This window comes from Typopeltis vanoorti, chromosome 8, assembly GCF_054136105.1.
Source record: "Typopeltis vanoorti isolate ZY-2024b chromosome 8, IOZ_Tvanoo_1.0, whole genome shotgun sequence".
Taxonomy (NCBI): Eukaryota; Metazoa; Arthropoda; class Arachnida; order Uropygi; family Thelyphonidae; genus Typopeltis; species Typopeltis vanoorti.
The window spans coordinates 121531517-121547388 of record NC_143556.1 but is presented as its reverse complement, the minus strand read 5'-3'; the positions used below and the strand labels follow the sequence as shown (position 1 = coordinate 121547388).

At 34.6% G+C, this 15872-nt stretch overlaps 1 protein-coding gene across 1 annotated transcript in view; it reads right to left on the bottom strand.

Moving 5' to 3' along the window:
• The window catches only part of Cubn (Cubilin), a 2223842-nt gene that overhangs the window by 1319794 nt on the left and 888176 nt on the right, over positions 1 to 15872 (bottom strand). The window contains exon 27 of the mRNA XM_090396294.1: positions 8997 to 9178. Coding sequence (XP_090252420.1) covers positions 8997 to 9178 — 182 coding nt within the window. The remainder of the gene's footprint in view (positions 1 to 8996; positions 9179 to 15872) is intronic.

The window sequence follows — 15872 nt, the reverse complement described above, 5'->3', positions numbered from 1 at the left end:
AGTAACGGGTAATCCTATGTCTCCCACTATTGGTACCATCTTCATGGAACACTTTGAACAACATATATTTGACAACATTTCATTCTGACCTACACAATAGTACAGATATGTGAAAGATATTTTTGCAATATGGAATGGCTCTCCCTCTGAGTTACAGTAGTTTCTTTCTAAATCAAATGCTTTTCATCCCAGGATTCAATTCACCTTAGAAAAAGAAGTAAATGACCAATCTGTCTTTTTAGATCTTTTAATTCTTTTTCAGCCAGATAGTAGCCTATAAGTTTCAGTTTTCTGGAAGAAGACTCATTGAAAAAGCTCACAGACCATTATATCCATTCTGAATCTCATCACCATCCTGTTTAACTTAGAACAACAGAGTAAGGTTTCACATGTATTTATACAGACATTCTATGTGGAAATTACTTTTATGAAGTCATTTTCACATTCTATGTGGAAATGACTTCATAAAAGAAATGAATGGAATTATTAAGACTTGAGTACACTGCGATCATTCTTAATGTTCTTCAGATATTCTTCAGAGTGGATATACTGACTACTCAGCCAACTAATCTGGCATTTTTGTCTAATAGAATTAAGGATTCATTGTTCAGAAAAGCTTTCAACAGTTATGGTATCTCTACCTCTACTCCTATACCTTATGTGCATGGCATTACTGAACCACAGTGAAAGTTTTAAAATCACTCAATATTTGTTACTTTTCATCCTATCAGAAAAATCTCCACCTTTCTCCTAAGAAGAAAGATGGAGATTTTCCTAAGAACCTGCTTCCACATGTAAGTTATCCAGGCATTTACCAGATTCCTTGTTCTTGTGGGTTATCATTATTATTATTATATTATACGGGCACCTCCATGGAATCCGAAGACTCATCGTGGGAGACCCAATCTATCCACACAATCTAACATACCTCTCCTTGAACCCATTAATAGAAAAAACATTAATGACTGACTATGGCAACCCATTTCACTCATTCACCACCCTCCAAGCAAAAAATCTAGTCCTCACAACCCTACTGACCACACTTTTATTCAACTTCCAGGGATGACCTCTTGTTCTAGTCCCTCTAGCCAAATGCTGAAACATTTCCTCTGCATCTATCCTATAAAATCCTTGAGTTTTCATTCTTGAAGAAGTCACAACCTTGATGATAAGTATAGCTGAGGGAATTTCTTTAGAAACAGATACTCATCTAAAGTATGGAGTATTGACTAACGATGTTGTGTTCACTTTGTCTAATATGAATCTGTAATGGTTAAATAGAAATACTTCAAGGAATATTTAAAAAATGCATATTAAAATATCACATTGCTAGTGAGATAGATTAAGAAGCTTATTTATCACATGGACATTTTTTAAATATGAATATTAATTCAAAATTCAAATATGTGACCATAGAAAAAGTTATGGCATTAGTCATATCTTTTGACATTACAAATGAATTCACAACATCAGCTAGAATCAGGTCAACTGATCCTAGAATTATTCGTTACTGTGTACCCCAGAAGAGCAAGTTTGAAACTGTAAGTTTCTGTTATTCGTAGCGATTATTTACATTGAACACAATAGCACAGCTGCCTGTAGCAGCATAACTATCATACCATGGAACATTGCAATACAAGTGAATCTGAGAGCTGAATAGGTCAAGCATTCAAAGGACCTGAGAAATTCATTCAGAGAGACTCTAAAAGTCTCAGGGGGAATCATGATGAGACCACTTTATCCCTCATCTTTGATTACCCATTGAGATTTAAAATAAAGATTAAATTTATTTTTACTAATATTCTCTATAACTGGAGAGTATATATATATGGCACATCTTCATTCATAATTTTCATAATTCGTATTGTGTTAGTGCAATAATCTACTTAATACTCCATTTCTTAGGTATTACACATTCTACGTACCAAACATAGAAATACATTTACATTAAATTCGAGCATATAAAAAAAAAAATGATGACAATTCCCTTTTTTCTTTCTAATATAAAAAAGCAGAAAGTGCAGATGTGAGACTTGAAAGATAAGGATTCTGACCTGTAATAAGATAAAAGTTAAAATTTTATTATTTAAAAAAAAGAGAATATTATTAAGACCAGGATTTAAGTCATTTTATAGAATATATCAAAATTGCATTTAACACCACCATAGACACTACAAAATGGACAGAGCAAGTCTTCTTATAAGCTGCCTTTTATATATATATACATAAATAAATATATATATAAAATGCGTCTTTGCAAATGGGACTTCATAACACACTTGTTGCTGGTGCGTGACTATATTTATAATTCCTGATAGTCACTGTGGACAAGGATTCCTGATAAACGATTAGGCTCTGAAAAAAAAAAAGTAGTTACTTTATCTTTTGAAAACACAGTACATAACTCCAATCGAGAGGAACAATAGTAATGTGGATAAATGAAATTCACTGGTACCATTTGCAGCCATCTTTACTATTCTTCTTCTTCTTCTTTGAGTGCCATCTCCTATCGGAGGTCGGCGACCACCTTGGCAAATTTTGAGCGATTCTCAGCTATTCTGAGCAGTCTCTCAGAGTTCATACCAGTCCACTGTCTGATATCTGCCAGCCAAGATTTTCTTCGTCTTCCTTGTCCTCTTCTTCCATTTATCTTCCCTTTTATAATCAATTGAAGTATCTTATATTTTTCATTACGAAGTAGGTGACCAAAACATGCAGTTTTCCTTCTTTTTATGGTATCTAAAAGTTCACGTGATTTCCCCATTTGTTCCAGTACTTCCTGATTGGACGTTTTTTTGCTGTCCATGGGATTTTTAACATTCGTCTGTATAACCACATCTCAAAGGCTTCAAGTCTTTTTATTGATGTTGTCTTCAAGGTCCAAGTTTCTGCACCGTACAGCAGTACATACCATACATAGCATTTAACCATGTGTACTCTAAGCTGTAAGTTTAAACTGCAGTTACACAGTGTTGATTTCATCAAGAGAAAATTTTTTCTTGCCATTTCAATTCTAACTTTTATTTCCATTTCTGGATTGCAATCTTCATTTAACCAGCATCAGAGATATTTAAACTTTGCCACTCTTTCTATTTGTTTCCTATTTAAAGAAAGTGCTAAATTAAGAATTGGTTTCTTACTTATGACCACGAATTTAGTTTTGGTGATATTTATTTTTAATCGCATTTTTTCACTCTCTGCATTTATTAGTTCCAAAAGATTTTGAAGATCCTAAATATTGTCAGCCAGAAGAGCTGTATCATCAGCATATCAGATGTTACTGATGATTTCACCATTTACACTAATCCCTTCCTTTCTTCCTTCCAAGACTTTTTGAAATATGGCTTCTGAGTAGATGTTAAAAAGAAGAGGTGACAGCACACATCCTTGCCTTACTCCTCATTTGATGTTAATGGAGTCTGTAACAATGTCATCAACTTGAACAGATGCCTTTTGGTTCCAATATAAGTTTTCAATGATCCTGGTGTCTTTACCATCTAATCCAATTCTTTTTAATAGTACAATCATTTTAGCATGTTGGACTTTGTCAAATGCTTTCTAAGTGCAATAGTGCAATTCCTTGCCTTACTCCTCATTTGATGTTAATGGAGTCTGTAATAATGTCATCAACTTGAACAGATGCCTTTTGGTTCCAATATAAGTTTTCAATGATCCTGGTGTCTTTACCATCTAATCCAATTCTTTTTAATAGTACAATCATTTTAGCATGTTGGACTTTGTCAAATGCTTTCTAAGTGCAATAGTAAAGATTTCTTTCAAATCTTTACTATTGCATGTACAATATTCCATGAACATATTGAAAGTCCCAGTCCTCATTAAACAGCAGTTTTCATCTCCTGTGCCTTCTCCTGGAGAACCCAGAAATGCACACGAACGAATAAAATGCCATTTCCCATAAACTTTCTGCCTGATTTTTCGACGCACAGTGAGAATAATTCCTGGTAAATGATCTAGATGCTGTAATCCGTAATTGGGAGAGATGTATTGTAGAATGTGTCCGCACATCTGGGATCTGCATACCCAACATTTGATAGCTTCACCTGATTGAATAAGAAAAACTAGACAGAAACAAACTACCATGAATGAAGACAATAAGCAAGGCGTCATTGTGACGTTCAAGCGGCTAACATATTTGTTATATATACAAGTGGTTATCATACAAGTTATATACAAGTGGTTATCATATTTTGAACAAAGAGAGAGAGAGAGCTGCTTAGATTCAGCTATGAGAACACTTCTTGTATTAAATACCATGAGACTGAACAGTTTGGACTTGTGGAACATGCAATCGACACTAAACATACATCCCACTGGAACAAGACAAGAGTCTTTCATAAAAATCATTTCCACATAGAATGCCTGTATAAGCACACATGAAACCTTACTCCATTGTTCTAAATTAAACAGATCCAATGATCTATGTCTATCCTCTTTATGGAAGATAGTACTTTTTAAATCTACTGGTTTTTCCTTACTTTATTTTGCCTATGTATATGCCGGCTTGGTTGGCCATGTGGTTAACATACCTGCCCTCCAGCCAAAAGGCTGTAGGTTCAAATCCCACTGTAGGCTGGATGTGTCTGTGAAAATACTAGTGGTGGTGGTGGGCAGTAGATGGCATTGGTGTAGATGATGCAGTTTGATGTAGTTGGTGGAGATGGAAAGCTGTAAAGTAGGTGCCCTCCTTCGATGAGACTTTGGACTCCTTGTAGGTGTCACATAATAAAAATAATAGCACTAATAATGATATATATAATTTTTTTCAATAAGTTAGGAAATTATTGACCTTTAAAGTTATCTGACGTTAGCTACTCAGGTGGCACTTTTTAGAATTGTATATTATTGTTTAACTGCCTTTCTGTGATCCTGTACCACCGATTTCTATGATACTCAGGTGAAAATTCTGTGTCAATAAACTTTTTTACATGAAATTTCCGCAGTTTTTATAATTCTTTGAATCTTTATATCAATGGCATTATCAATGGACTGTAGGCAAATATATAGCTGTTTTCAGATGAAGCTGAAAAAGGTTATTAGCAATAGTGTTGATGTGGCTCCCCTTCAAAAGGTTTAACTACAATGGACTGATGCAATGGAGGAACCAGTTTAATGCAACTAAATGAAATTCTTTCCAGCCTGGTTGGCCGAGTGGTTAGCATATCTGCTCTCCAGCCAAAAGGCTGCGGGTTCGAATCCCGCCATGGGCATGGATGTTTGTGATTGTCTGTGAAAATACTAGTGGTGGTAGTAGATGGTGTTGGTGCAGATGTTGATGATAGTAGTTGTGGTTTGTTGTAGTTGGAGAATTGGGGGGAAGGCAGAGTTGTAGAGTAGGTGCCCTCCCTCGATGAGTCTTTGGACTCCCTGGAGATGTCATGTAATAATAATAATAATAATAATAATAATAATAGTAGTGGTAGTAAGATGTCGAAGCTTAGGCTTCACTGATGTGAACCCTAAACTTCATGCTGGTATTACTGCATACTCTATTGAAGGAAATACTAGAGAAAGCAGAGGAGACACGGGACCTTGGGTTGATTATTGATAGATACTTGAAGTTTAGGGAAACATATTGTAGAAAGTTATATAGATAAAACATAATTCAAAATAATGGTTATTAAAAAAAAACTTTTGCTCATTAGTAGTGATCATTTAGATCACTAGAAGTTATTAGGATGCAGAAAGGTAAAAGTGAAAGAGTTGATCATTTTGAAAGACTTGAAAGATGAAAATAATGGTATGAGAGAAGGTATGAAAGAATTATTGACAGTAGAAGAGAAGTGATAGTGTATAGAAAGTGAGTTTGTTGCTGTGATATGATTAGTATTAGTATTACTTCCAAGCCTCCATGGAGTCCAGAGACTAGAGACTTCACAGGAAGTTGAACACTCAGAGACCATAATAATTATCATATGTTGCCTTGAATATCATTCAATGTTGGAGCACTCCTTATATTGAATGTGTAATGCATTCCACTCAGTAAACCTCTGCCAAGCAAAATGATTCTTTTTCACTTCCTTATTCACATGACATTTTTACAGTTTCCAGGGATGACCTCTCATTCTCACATCCTATGCAATAATTTCTGTGCTATTTGTTAAGCTCATCTCAGCAATGTATATGTCTCAATCATATCACCCACTCTCACTATTCCAGAGTCTTGAGACATTCCTAGTTATTTGCCTCTGCACTCTCTCCAATGTTTCTTTATTGAGCCAGTTGACCGGATCTGTGCAAGAAATGAGGACTAATTAGTGCTTTATATGCCTGATAGAGGTGGGATGCAAAGTAGGGCCATAACTGCAAATGACTCAATGCACAGGTTGGGGAGGAGGAATCGTGTGCAGTTTCTGGATGTGTAGAGTGAGTTTGATGGCTGAAAAGACATATAAGATACACAGATTGTACTTGAATGATTTCAGTATTTGCTGCTGACTGTAGTAGAAATGGATGTGTGCATATCAGAGAAACTAGAATTGTTAGGGAGGAAGCAGGGGAGGAATCATACAACAATAAGACAAATAAATGTGTGTGTGATTGGAGAGAAAATGCTGACTTCAGTACCTGAAGTAGAAAACAGGAGTGGAATTGCAGGTACAAAGAGTCAAGTTGATTATGGACCAAAGAGGATAATACCATTTATATACACTAATGTGAGAAGTATTAGGAACAAGAAGGAGGAGGTTTTCACAATGGTTTGTTCCTATTGGCCAAAAGTAACTGGTATTGACAAGACATGGATGATAGAGGATGCTATATTTATAAGTACAGAATGTGGAAGCTATAGTATTTTTAAGGCAGATAAAGTAAATTGGATGGGGAAAGGATATTGAAGATGAATTGCAACCTAAAAGAGTGGAAGTACAAGAGATGGTCAAGGAAAGCAGTGCATTTGAGGCTGCATAGTATGAGATAGGTTAACAGGACAAAATATTTAGTTGGCTGCTCATATAGGTTGAGGAATGCAAATGATGACAAGGGTGATATGCATGCAAATAAACTCAATAAGTGTAGGGCAGGGTAATTATTATGAATGACTTCAATTCTGGGGATACAGACTTGAAAGAGGAAAGGTCATATGGATAGAAGGAAATGGAATTAATGCAGCTTCTTAGGAATAATTAGCTAAGCTAGAATGTAATAGAAGGTAAGTACTAGGGAGAGTGCTAGATCTTGTAATTACATCTGAGGAACTGTTAGTAACTAAGATGGCTATATTGCTGCCCAAACAGCAAGCAAGAGAGGTCATTAGTTTTGACCAGGAAAGCAGATCAACATGTGGAATTTTCATTAAAGAAGGTTTACATGTGGGATTAGGGAAAATTTAGAAAACTGCAAGAAGATGAATCATCTGTATCATCCAGGGAAGACATTTGAGTAATAGATATAACAAGAATAATGTGTATGTAGCAGTAGAAGTTAAGGTATGTAGGATATTATGAAATCTTGTTGTGAAAATAACTGTGGGTTGGATAGGATATCAGCTCATATATTACAAGCATGTAACAGGGAATGGATAGTGCCTTTTTAATGTGAGCTGGTAGATTCCCAAAAATGGAAGGAGAGAAAAACAGTTCTATTGCATAAAGGAGAGTCCAAGACAAAGGCAGCAAATTATTGACTAATCAGCATTTCAAGAATGATGGTCAAGGTATTGAAGAAGTTGATTAAAAGCAAAATTCAAGAATGTGTGGATACAATAGGATGGGATATTGTATGGAGGGTTGCAAGGTTTTGTGGAGAGTAGGTCATGCTTTAGTAATTTACTCAGTTTTTATGATAAAGAGACAGCTGAGTTGGATAATGTTAATGGCTACATGGTGATACTGTTGGACTTCACAAAGGGATTTTACAGGATTTTTAAGGATACTGTATGGAGTTTTCATATATATAAAGTATAACAAAAAAAGGCGTGGACATGAAGTTGGTGATGTGGATAAGAGGATGTTGAAGGAGAGATACAGAACAGTAGTTTATTCTGGAGCAGAGTCCCATAGGCATGTAACTAGTGGTATGCCAGAGGACTCTGTATTGGGCCACTACTATTTAATTTGTACACTGATGATATAAGAAATGATAAGAAGGAAAATATTCAATTGTTTGCAGATGATGCAAAATTAGGGAGAGGCAATATCATAAAAATGATGTTGAAATTTTACAGGATGATTTAAATGGACTGGCAGTATGGGGAGAAAAGAATATATGTCAATTTAGTGTGGCAAAATATAAGATAATTCATTTTGGAGTAAAAAGATTACCACCTGTATATCATATTGATATACAGATGGTAAACCAGTAAGCAACATGTCCTCTAAATAAATGGGTACATTTATTTAGAAGACATGTTGCAAAAGTGGCTAGAACCACACAATATTATGTGGTTACTGAAAAGTAGTGCTTTTCAGTAACAGTAATTAGGTTTGATAAGGCCTTATCTGTATTGTTGCATACAGATCTGGTCTCCCTGGATTTTTTGAAGATGTGGAAGATGGTGATTGATCTATGGAATGCTCCCTATGATGAGAGATCAAATATTTGTAGATTACAGAGGCTGGCTGATAGGCAGATAAGGTGGATATGATAGACACATTTATATGTGTTGCTTAGGGGGTATTACAGGACTGATGTGGAGGAAATATTTCACCAGATGAATATTGCGAAGAAAACTAGGGGTCATTCATGGAAATAAAATAAGCGTGTAGTTAGCAAGGATGCGAGAACTAGATTTTTTGCTTGGAGAGCAGTAAATAAGTGAAATGGTTGCCAGAGAATCTTGACAAAGTACCTCAGTTGTGTGGTATTTTGTGAGTGAATGAGTTCAAAGCAAAATCTGACAAGAGTTGTACAGGTATTGATGGTTAGTGTAGTGGACCTTCCACAATGAGTCTACAGACAATGTGGAAGTGCCCATATGCAAAAATAGTAATACTAATAAATTGCTAACTAATTTGAAAAAAATAAAAAAGTATACTTACATCTAAGCTATCGTATTCACAGGTCTGATGAGTTTCTATATCAACATCAACCACAACTAAAGATATCAATGATCCTTGGGACACTTTAATTGACCAGGAACATTCAGCATTATGGTCATAAGGTGAAGGATAATTGGGAGAAATTATAGAACCTGAGGGTGATGTTAGTGTGCCTCCACATCCTGGTAAATCAGAAATGAAACAATATAATGAATTTTTTTTCCCCTTTAATTTAATGCATTAATACTACAGACATCAGTAACTAGCTTTTGCAGATTTTAGAAGTTTTATCAATTATACACTATGCCAAATGAATATATAAATTAACAAGTTAATGTTTTTTTTTTTCTTCAACCATTGCAAAATTGCAATCCATAAAAAGAGATCTGGGTCAACCGTTCGGCAGCAAGTGCCATATTTAATTTTCTAAGAAATCAACACTCCACTTCTTTTTAATAGAAGAACTTCAAACACAAAAAAGAAAATCAACTTCTTTTAAAAAAAAGAATTACTTTCACATTCTATGCAAAAAAAGCATTATTCCTCTGACCAATCTCTTCACTACACTAACAAATACATTAATGAAAACAGTAGCCCCCCCCCCCCAAAATGCCACTATGAGTAGGTCAAGGAGTAATAATAGTTTAATGCCATCACAGCCAGACAATATATAGTTATCTGTTATATATAGTTATCTCTGATAGTTATCAGCAAATTATGTATAAGAGAGTTATTACTGTTTCAAAGCCATTGCAGTTTAACTTCTATGTTTATTATTATTATTATTATTAATAATATTATTACACAGCTTTATATAAAGTACTTATATAAAGTAGTTAGATAAGATAGTAAATCAGCAATATGTTCCCACACAAATAAACTAATATTAGAAAATGATGATTTTGAAAGAACTGAAATTTTGGATGGAAAACTTTTTAAGGAAGCTTGTAGGGTAGTTTTATTGAGCAAGCAAGCAAGAGGAACATGAGGAATTGAGTAAACTCTCTGTAGGGCTTCCTGATATAATACCACTGATTAACAACACCTTTGATGTGATGTACCATGTTATAAACGAGCAGAAAGATAACAAAACTCTTCCACTTCATAAGTGAGGAAATAAGTGTAAGGCTTAAAATTACAGGCCAATCCATGTCTGAAGTTCTGGTTAAAGTGTTTAAAAGATTATTGATGACAAAGATTCAAAACTGGGTTGACACCAGTAAAATTCTTGTGGTGGAAAACATGATCTACTGATTGCAGATCGTGTTTTAGCAATCTACATCCTTATGATACCAAACAAGGTGACAAATGTATTGAACAAGGCATGATTATACATTGGTATATTTATATTTTGCAGAGATTTTTGATAGATTGGCACATGAACAAGCTGGTAATTAAACTGGGATGTATGGAGTTGAATAACAGATCAGTGTTTATGGACTGTAAAGTGACTCTCTGATAGTTATCAGCAAATTATGTATAAGAGAGTTATTACTGTTTCAAAGCCATTGCAGTTTAACTTCTATGTTTATTATTATTATTATTATTAATAATATTATTACACAGCTTTGCCTGCGACCCCAAATCCCTCAAACAGTTAGCAAACAACTTTAATCAGCACTTCGTGAACTCTGTCCAAAAACTACAAGAAACAACCTTTCCTCACACAAACGAACATTCTCTACTAGGTTCACGAGCAACCCAGTCGATGTGGTTCCCCACAGTAACAAAAGAAGAACTATCACTGGCAATTCAACAAATTAACCCTAACAAAGGACCGGGGATAGACGGAATCAGACCAAAAAACATCAAGAAACGCTCAACCAACCTATGTCCAGTTATACAAAAACTGTTAAATAAAATCTTCGAAACTGGACACATACCTGAAACACTAAAGACTGCATAATCACATCCATACACAAACATGGAAAAAGAAACATTATAAATAATTACAGATCCATCACCACGTTGTCTGTAATCAACCAAATCATGAAGCGCATCGTGCATCACAAACTCTCCACATGCGTTGAAAATTTTCAAATCATATCCAAAACACAATATGGCTTTCAAAAAAATAAAGTAACAGCAACACTCCTGGAAGATTTCACAGACCTAATAAACGTGGCATTGGATAAAAACAGAATAACATTAGTGGTATTCATTGACCTAACAAAAGCATTTGACGCACTAACACACAAAACCTTGTTAACGAAACTAACGCATATCGGAATTGGAGGTCATCTACTCCAGCAGTTTAAAGCATACATGAAAAAACAGAAAGCACACACCACACGTATAGGATCAGCATACAGCAGAGAGGTACATGTAACCTGTGGAGTACTGCAGGGAGCTGTCCTATCTCCCATTCTATTTAACACATACACACACGACATAAGCCACCTTCCCCTAAAAAGTAAAATCTTCTGGTATCCATTCACAACAATACAAATATTGCTTACACAAATATGCAACACGACATCAATCAAATCACTAACTGGTAAACTGAAAACGGCATATATATAAACACTGGAAAAACAAAGCTAATGATATTCAAAAACCCCCAAACCCTGCCCACAGAAACTAAATATCTCACTATCCGACATTCATCCTCCTATACACAAAGCGCAGAACCTAAAACCACAACCATCACACAGGTGAAAACAACACACTATCTCGGACTTCACTTTGATGCTGATCAAAGTTGGAATAGCCATACAAACTACCTACATACCAAGCTTAGGATAATAGCAAGCAAACTGTACAGATTAAAAGACATTGCCCCAACCCACATAAAAATAGTAATCTATAAAGCATTATGTGAAAACATTTTAAGATATGCAATCACATCATACAGATTCTGTGCAGAATACAGACTTAACAGGTTACAATGGTTGCAAGATAAAATGGTAAACCTGATATTCTGGGAACAACCCACACGTATGCAGGAAGCATGGACAAAACAAAAAATATTCAAGGTGAAACACTTATGCCACTACACAGTCATGTTAAAACATTACTACAGCCCAACCTATAGAGTAACCAGAACAACATATCAAATAACAAGACCACAGTCAACAAACTACATAACATATAAGTACAATAATCACTATGGCAAAGCCACCCAAAACTTCTACGTACTTGACTTGATAAACAAACTGTCGTCTGATGACAGAAAGCTAGGAACCTACAGAGAGCTTAAACAGGTGCTATCAATATATTAGAGCAAGAATGAAAATTAGAGCAATTCCTGTTTATCTCCCCCCCCCCACACACACACACATACACAACCTATGACAACCCTCCCCCCCTCTCAAAAACCTTCACTACAAGAACACAAAGAAACAAACACACCATGTCTAAATCCAACCCTACTTGCAAAAAAAAAAAAAAAAAAAAAAAAAAAAAAAAATTAAACTGTAATAGCAGTTGAATTCTTCCAAGCACGTACCAACAAACAGTAAATTCAACAACTGGTTTGCTACCAGTATAGAAACATAACCATGAAACAACAGCCATCTATCATCTATTATCTTCCTCAGATAAGTTCTGCTAAGCTTCAAGGAAGAAATCAGAAATGCCTCCCAAAGAAAGAAAATAATACATTATACAGAAAAAAAAAATTATTATTATAATTATTATTTAAAAATATTAACTTGCAAGTATATGTTATTCACAATTGTCTTATAATGTATTATAATTATTATTGTATCTATGTATGTAATTTATCTAAGACATAATAAATGTCATCATCATCATCAAATTCCTGCCATGTACCCTCGAGGGGTGTACAGGATATGACAGTACTACATGAAAAAATTACATCATTACTAACTTCCTATCTACAATTTTCCTCCAAATCAGTCTGTTACTTGTCAAGACTCCAACATTATCAGATCTTATATTTCTATCATCTAAGGCACTTTGTACCGTATCAATCCACCTATATCTTGGTCTTCCTCTGGGTCATTTTCCTGCCAACCTGGCAGAGAACACTTGTTTTGCTAATCTTTCTTTTGCCCATTCTGTTTAAGTGACCATACAACCTGAGATTAGCTCTGCTAACATATTCCTGGATGATGCTAATGTCAAGTTCTTTCCTAATATTCTCATTTTTAATATGATATTGCCATTGATGCCACCTGTTCACACCTATAATCTTTCTCAGGACTCTCATATTTGCAGTCTCTAGTCTTTCGTCAAGCAATTTACTTCTGACCCAGCTCTCAGATCCAAAAGTTAAAACTGGTTTGAACACTGTCTTGTATACAGCTAATTTAGTGTTCCGACTAATTTCTCTCTTATTCCATATGAATTTATTCAATTGACTTCCCACCATAACAGCTTTGCTGATTCTGTTGTCTATTTCTATATTTAATTAACCATCTTCAGTAAAAATCGTGCCTAAGTAGCTGAAATGTTTTACTTGTTCCACAGGTTCTCCATTCACAATACAGTTGACATTTTCAGTGATTCCGCATATTTTCATTGTCTTTGTCTTTTTATTGCTGACCTTCATCCCATATCTATTACAACAGCTATTCAATTTAGTCAGAGAATCTTGCACACTTGTAGCGGATTGGATTTATTTAGAAGTATAACATCATCCACATAAAGCAAAGAGCTGACATCAACATCTATAATTTTGATATCAGGTTTAATACCACTTTCCTTCATAATGTGATCCATATAGATAATGAATAACAGAGGGGATAATGTACATCCTTGTCTCACACCAGATTTAACATTAAACCATCTTCCTGTACTTCCTTCAATTCTAACTGCTGACTTACAACTCAAATAAAGACCAAGTATTGCTTGATATAATGCCCCATTGACACCATATCACTGTAGCGCATTGAATAGCTTCCCTCTTGGCACCTTGTCATATGCCTTTTCCAAATCGACAAAACTTAAATACAGATCTTTGTTATATTCCCATGCTTTCTCGACTATTTGTCGTAAAGTGAAGATCTGATCCTGACAGCCTCTATTTGGCCTGAATCCAGCTTGTTCTTCACCAAGCTTTTCTTCCACAATTCTTCTCAACCGTTTCTCAAGTATACTTGCATAGATCTTGCCAGGAACACTCAGTAGGGAAATACCTCTGTAATTCTCACATTCAGTTTTATTTCCCTTTTTATATATGAGTACTATGAGAGCTCTACTCCAATCATCGGGAATTTGTCCCTCTGTCTAGGTTTTATGAACTATGCAGTGCAGCCACTGTAAGACTTTTATACCACCATACTTCGGCATTTCTGGTCGAATATCATCTACTCCTGCTGCCTTTCCACATTTCAAGCCTTTGATGGCTTTTTCTACTTCAAGTATGGATATGTATTCCTGACTGCATGCCTGGTCAGTGTTTTTTATCACTGTGCTGTCATCACTGCTTGTTTCATTTAGCAGTTTTTCGAAGTATTTACTCCATACTTCAAAGATATCTTTTTCTCCCATTTTCATGTCACCTTTATCATCTCTAACTCCTTTTACAGCACTCTTTCCTCCATTCCTAAGCTTCTTCAACAACCTCCAGAATATTTTACCACCTTCTTGATATTTATTTCCTATATTCTTACCAAAGTCCTCCCATGACTTTTGTTTAGCTAGTGTTTTACACACTGTTTAGCTTTCTTACATTTGTCTCAATAAAATGTTTAAACGTGAAAAAAAAAAAAAAAAAAATATGATTATTATTTTTTTTCATGTATGAATTAGAACCATCAGTTATAACCTAGTCTGTTATCTTCATATAGCTTACTAATTTTGTATTCCCTGAAGATGCCGATAGAAAAATTGGCAAAAAATGTAGGACGATAAATTAAAAGCAACTTGACTAACATAATAATAAAAAAAAAAAAAAGTATAATAGTTTATATACGTAATAGTCAAGAAAAAATACCACACAAAAATATTAGAATTATTATTATTATTGTTGTTGTATGTATGTATGTATGTAATTTATCTGAGAGATAATAAAATGTAAAAAAAATTATATGTATTGTAAATGTATATGGATATATACAGAATGTACTTGTATACAAAAAAAAAAAATTATTATTATTAAAAAAAATATGTGAGCAGTGTGTGTAAATACCTGCATGCAGATTAGTGTGCAAGTATGCATTGTAAATATTATATGTGAATAATAATAAAGTTATTATTATTAAAAAATAATAATAATACACAAAAAAAATTATATTCTTACTATTTTTACTGTTATTATTATTACTATTAACATCAGATGCCCATGGGGTAAACAGATTCATGAGAAGGTCAACACTCTCATGCAAAGAGATAATGTAACTATGCCTGTCATAGTTTCTGCATTAGCCATACTTTCAGTTAATACGCGGGTGGTCTGAAAAGTTCTCGAACTAACAATGAAAAAAAAATTTATAATTTCAAAATTATTTTTATTTTTCAACATAATCTCCCTTAAGACTAACACATTTATTCCAGCTATGCTCCAGCATCATTATCCCATCCCTGTAGTGGTTCTCAGTAAGATCTGCAATATACCCCTCTACAGCTGCAATCATTATTGCAGCTGTAGAGGGATATTTTGTATGAATTGTTTTGTAGAAAAACGCTGACCAGTGAGGAAGAGTTTTAGTTTTGTGAAGAAATAGAAGTCATAGGGAGCTAAATCCAGGGAATTGGGTGGATGTTCCAACAATTGCTATTGCTGCTCCCTTAATTTTCCCATTGCCAAAACACCTTTGTTGTCAGGTGCATTGTCCTGATGAAAGATGTTTTTTTCTTCTGCAAATCGGGTCCTTTCTCATGAATTTTTTCGTCTAGTCTGGTTAAAAGATTGGAATAATGTTCCCCAGTTATGTTTTACCCTTTTCAAGATAATGAATAAACAAAATG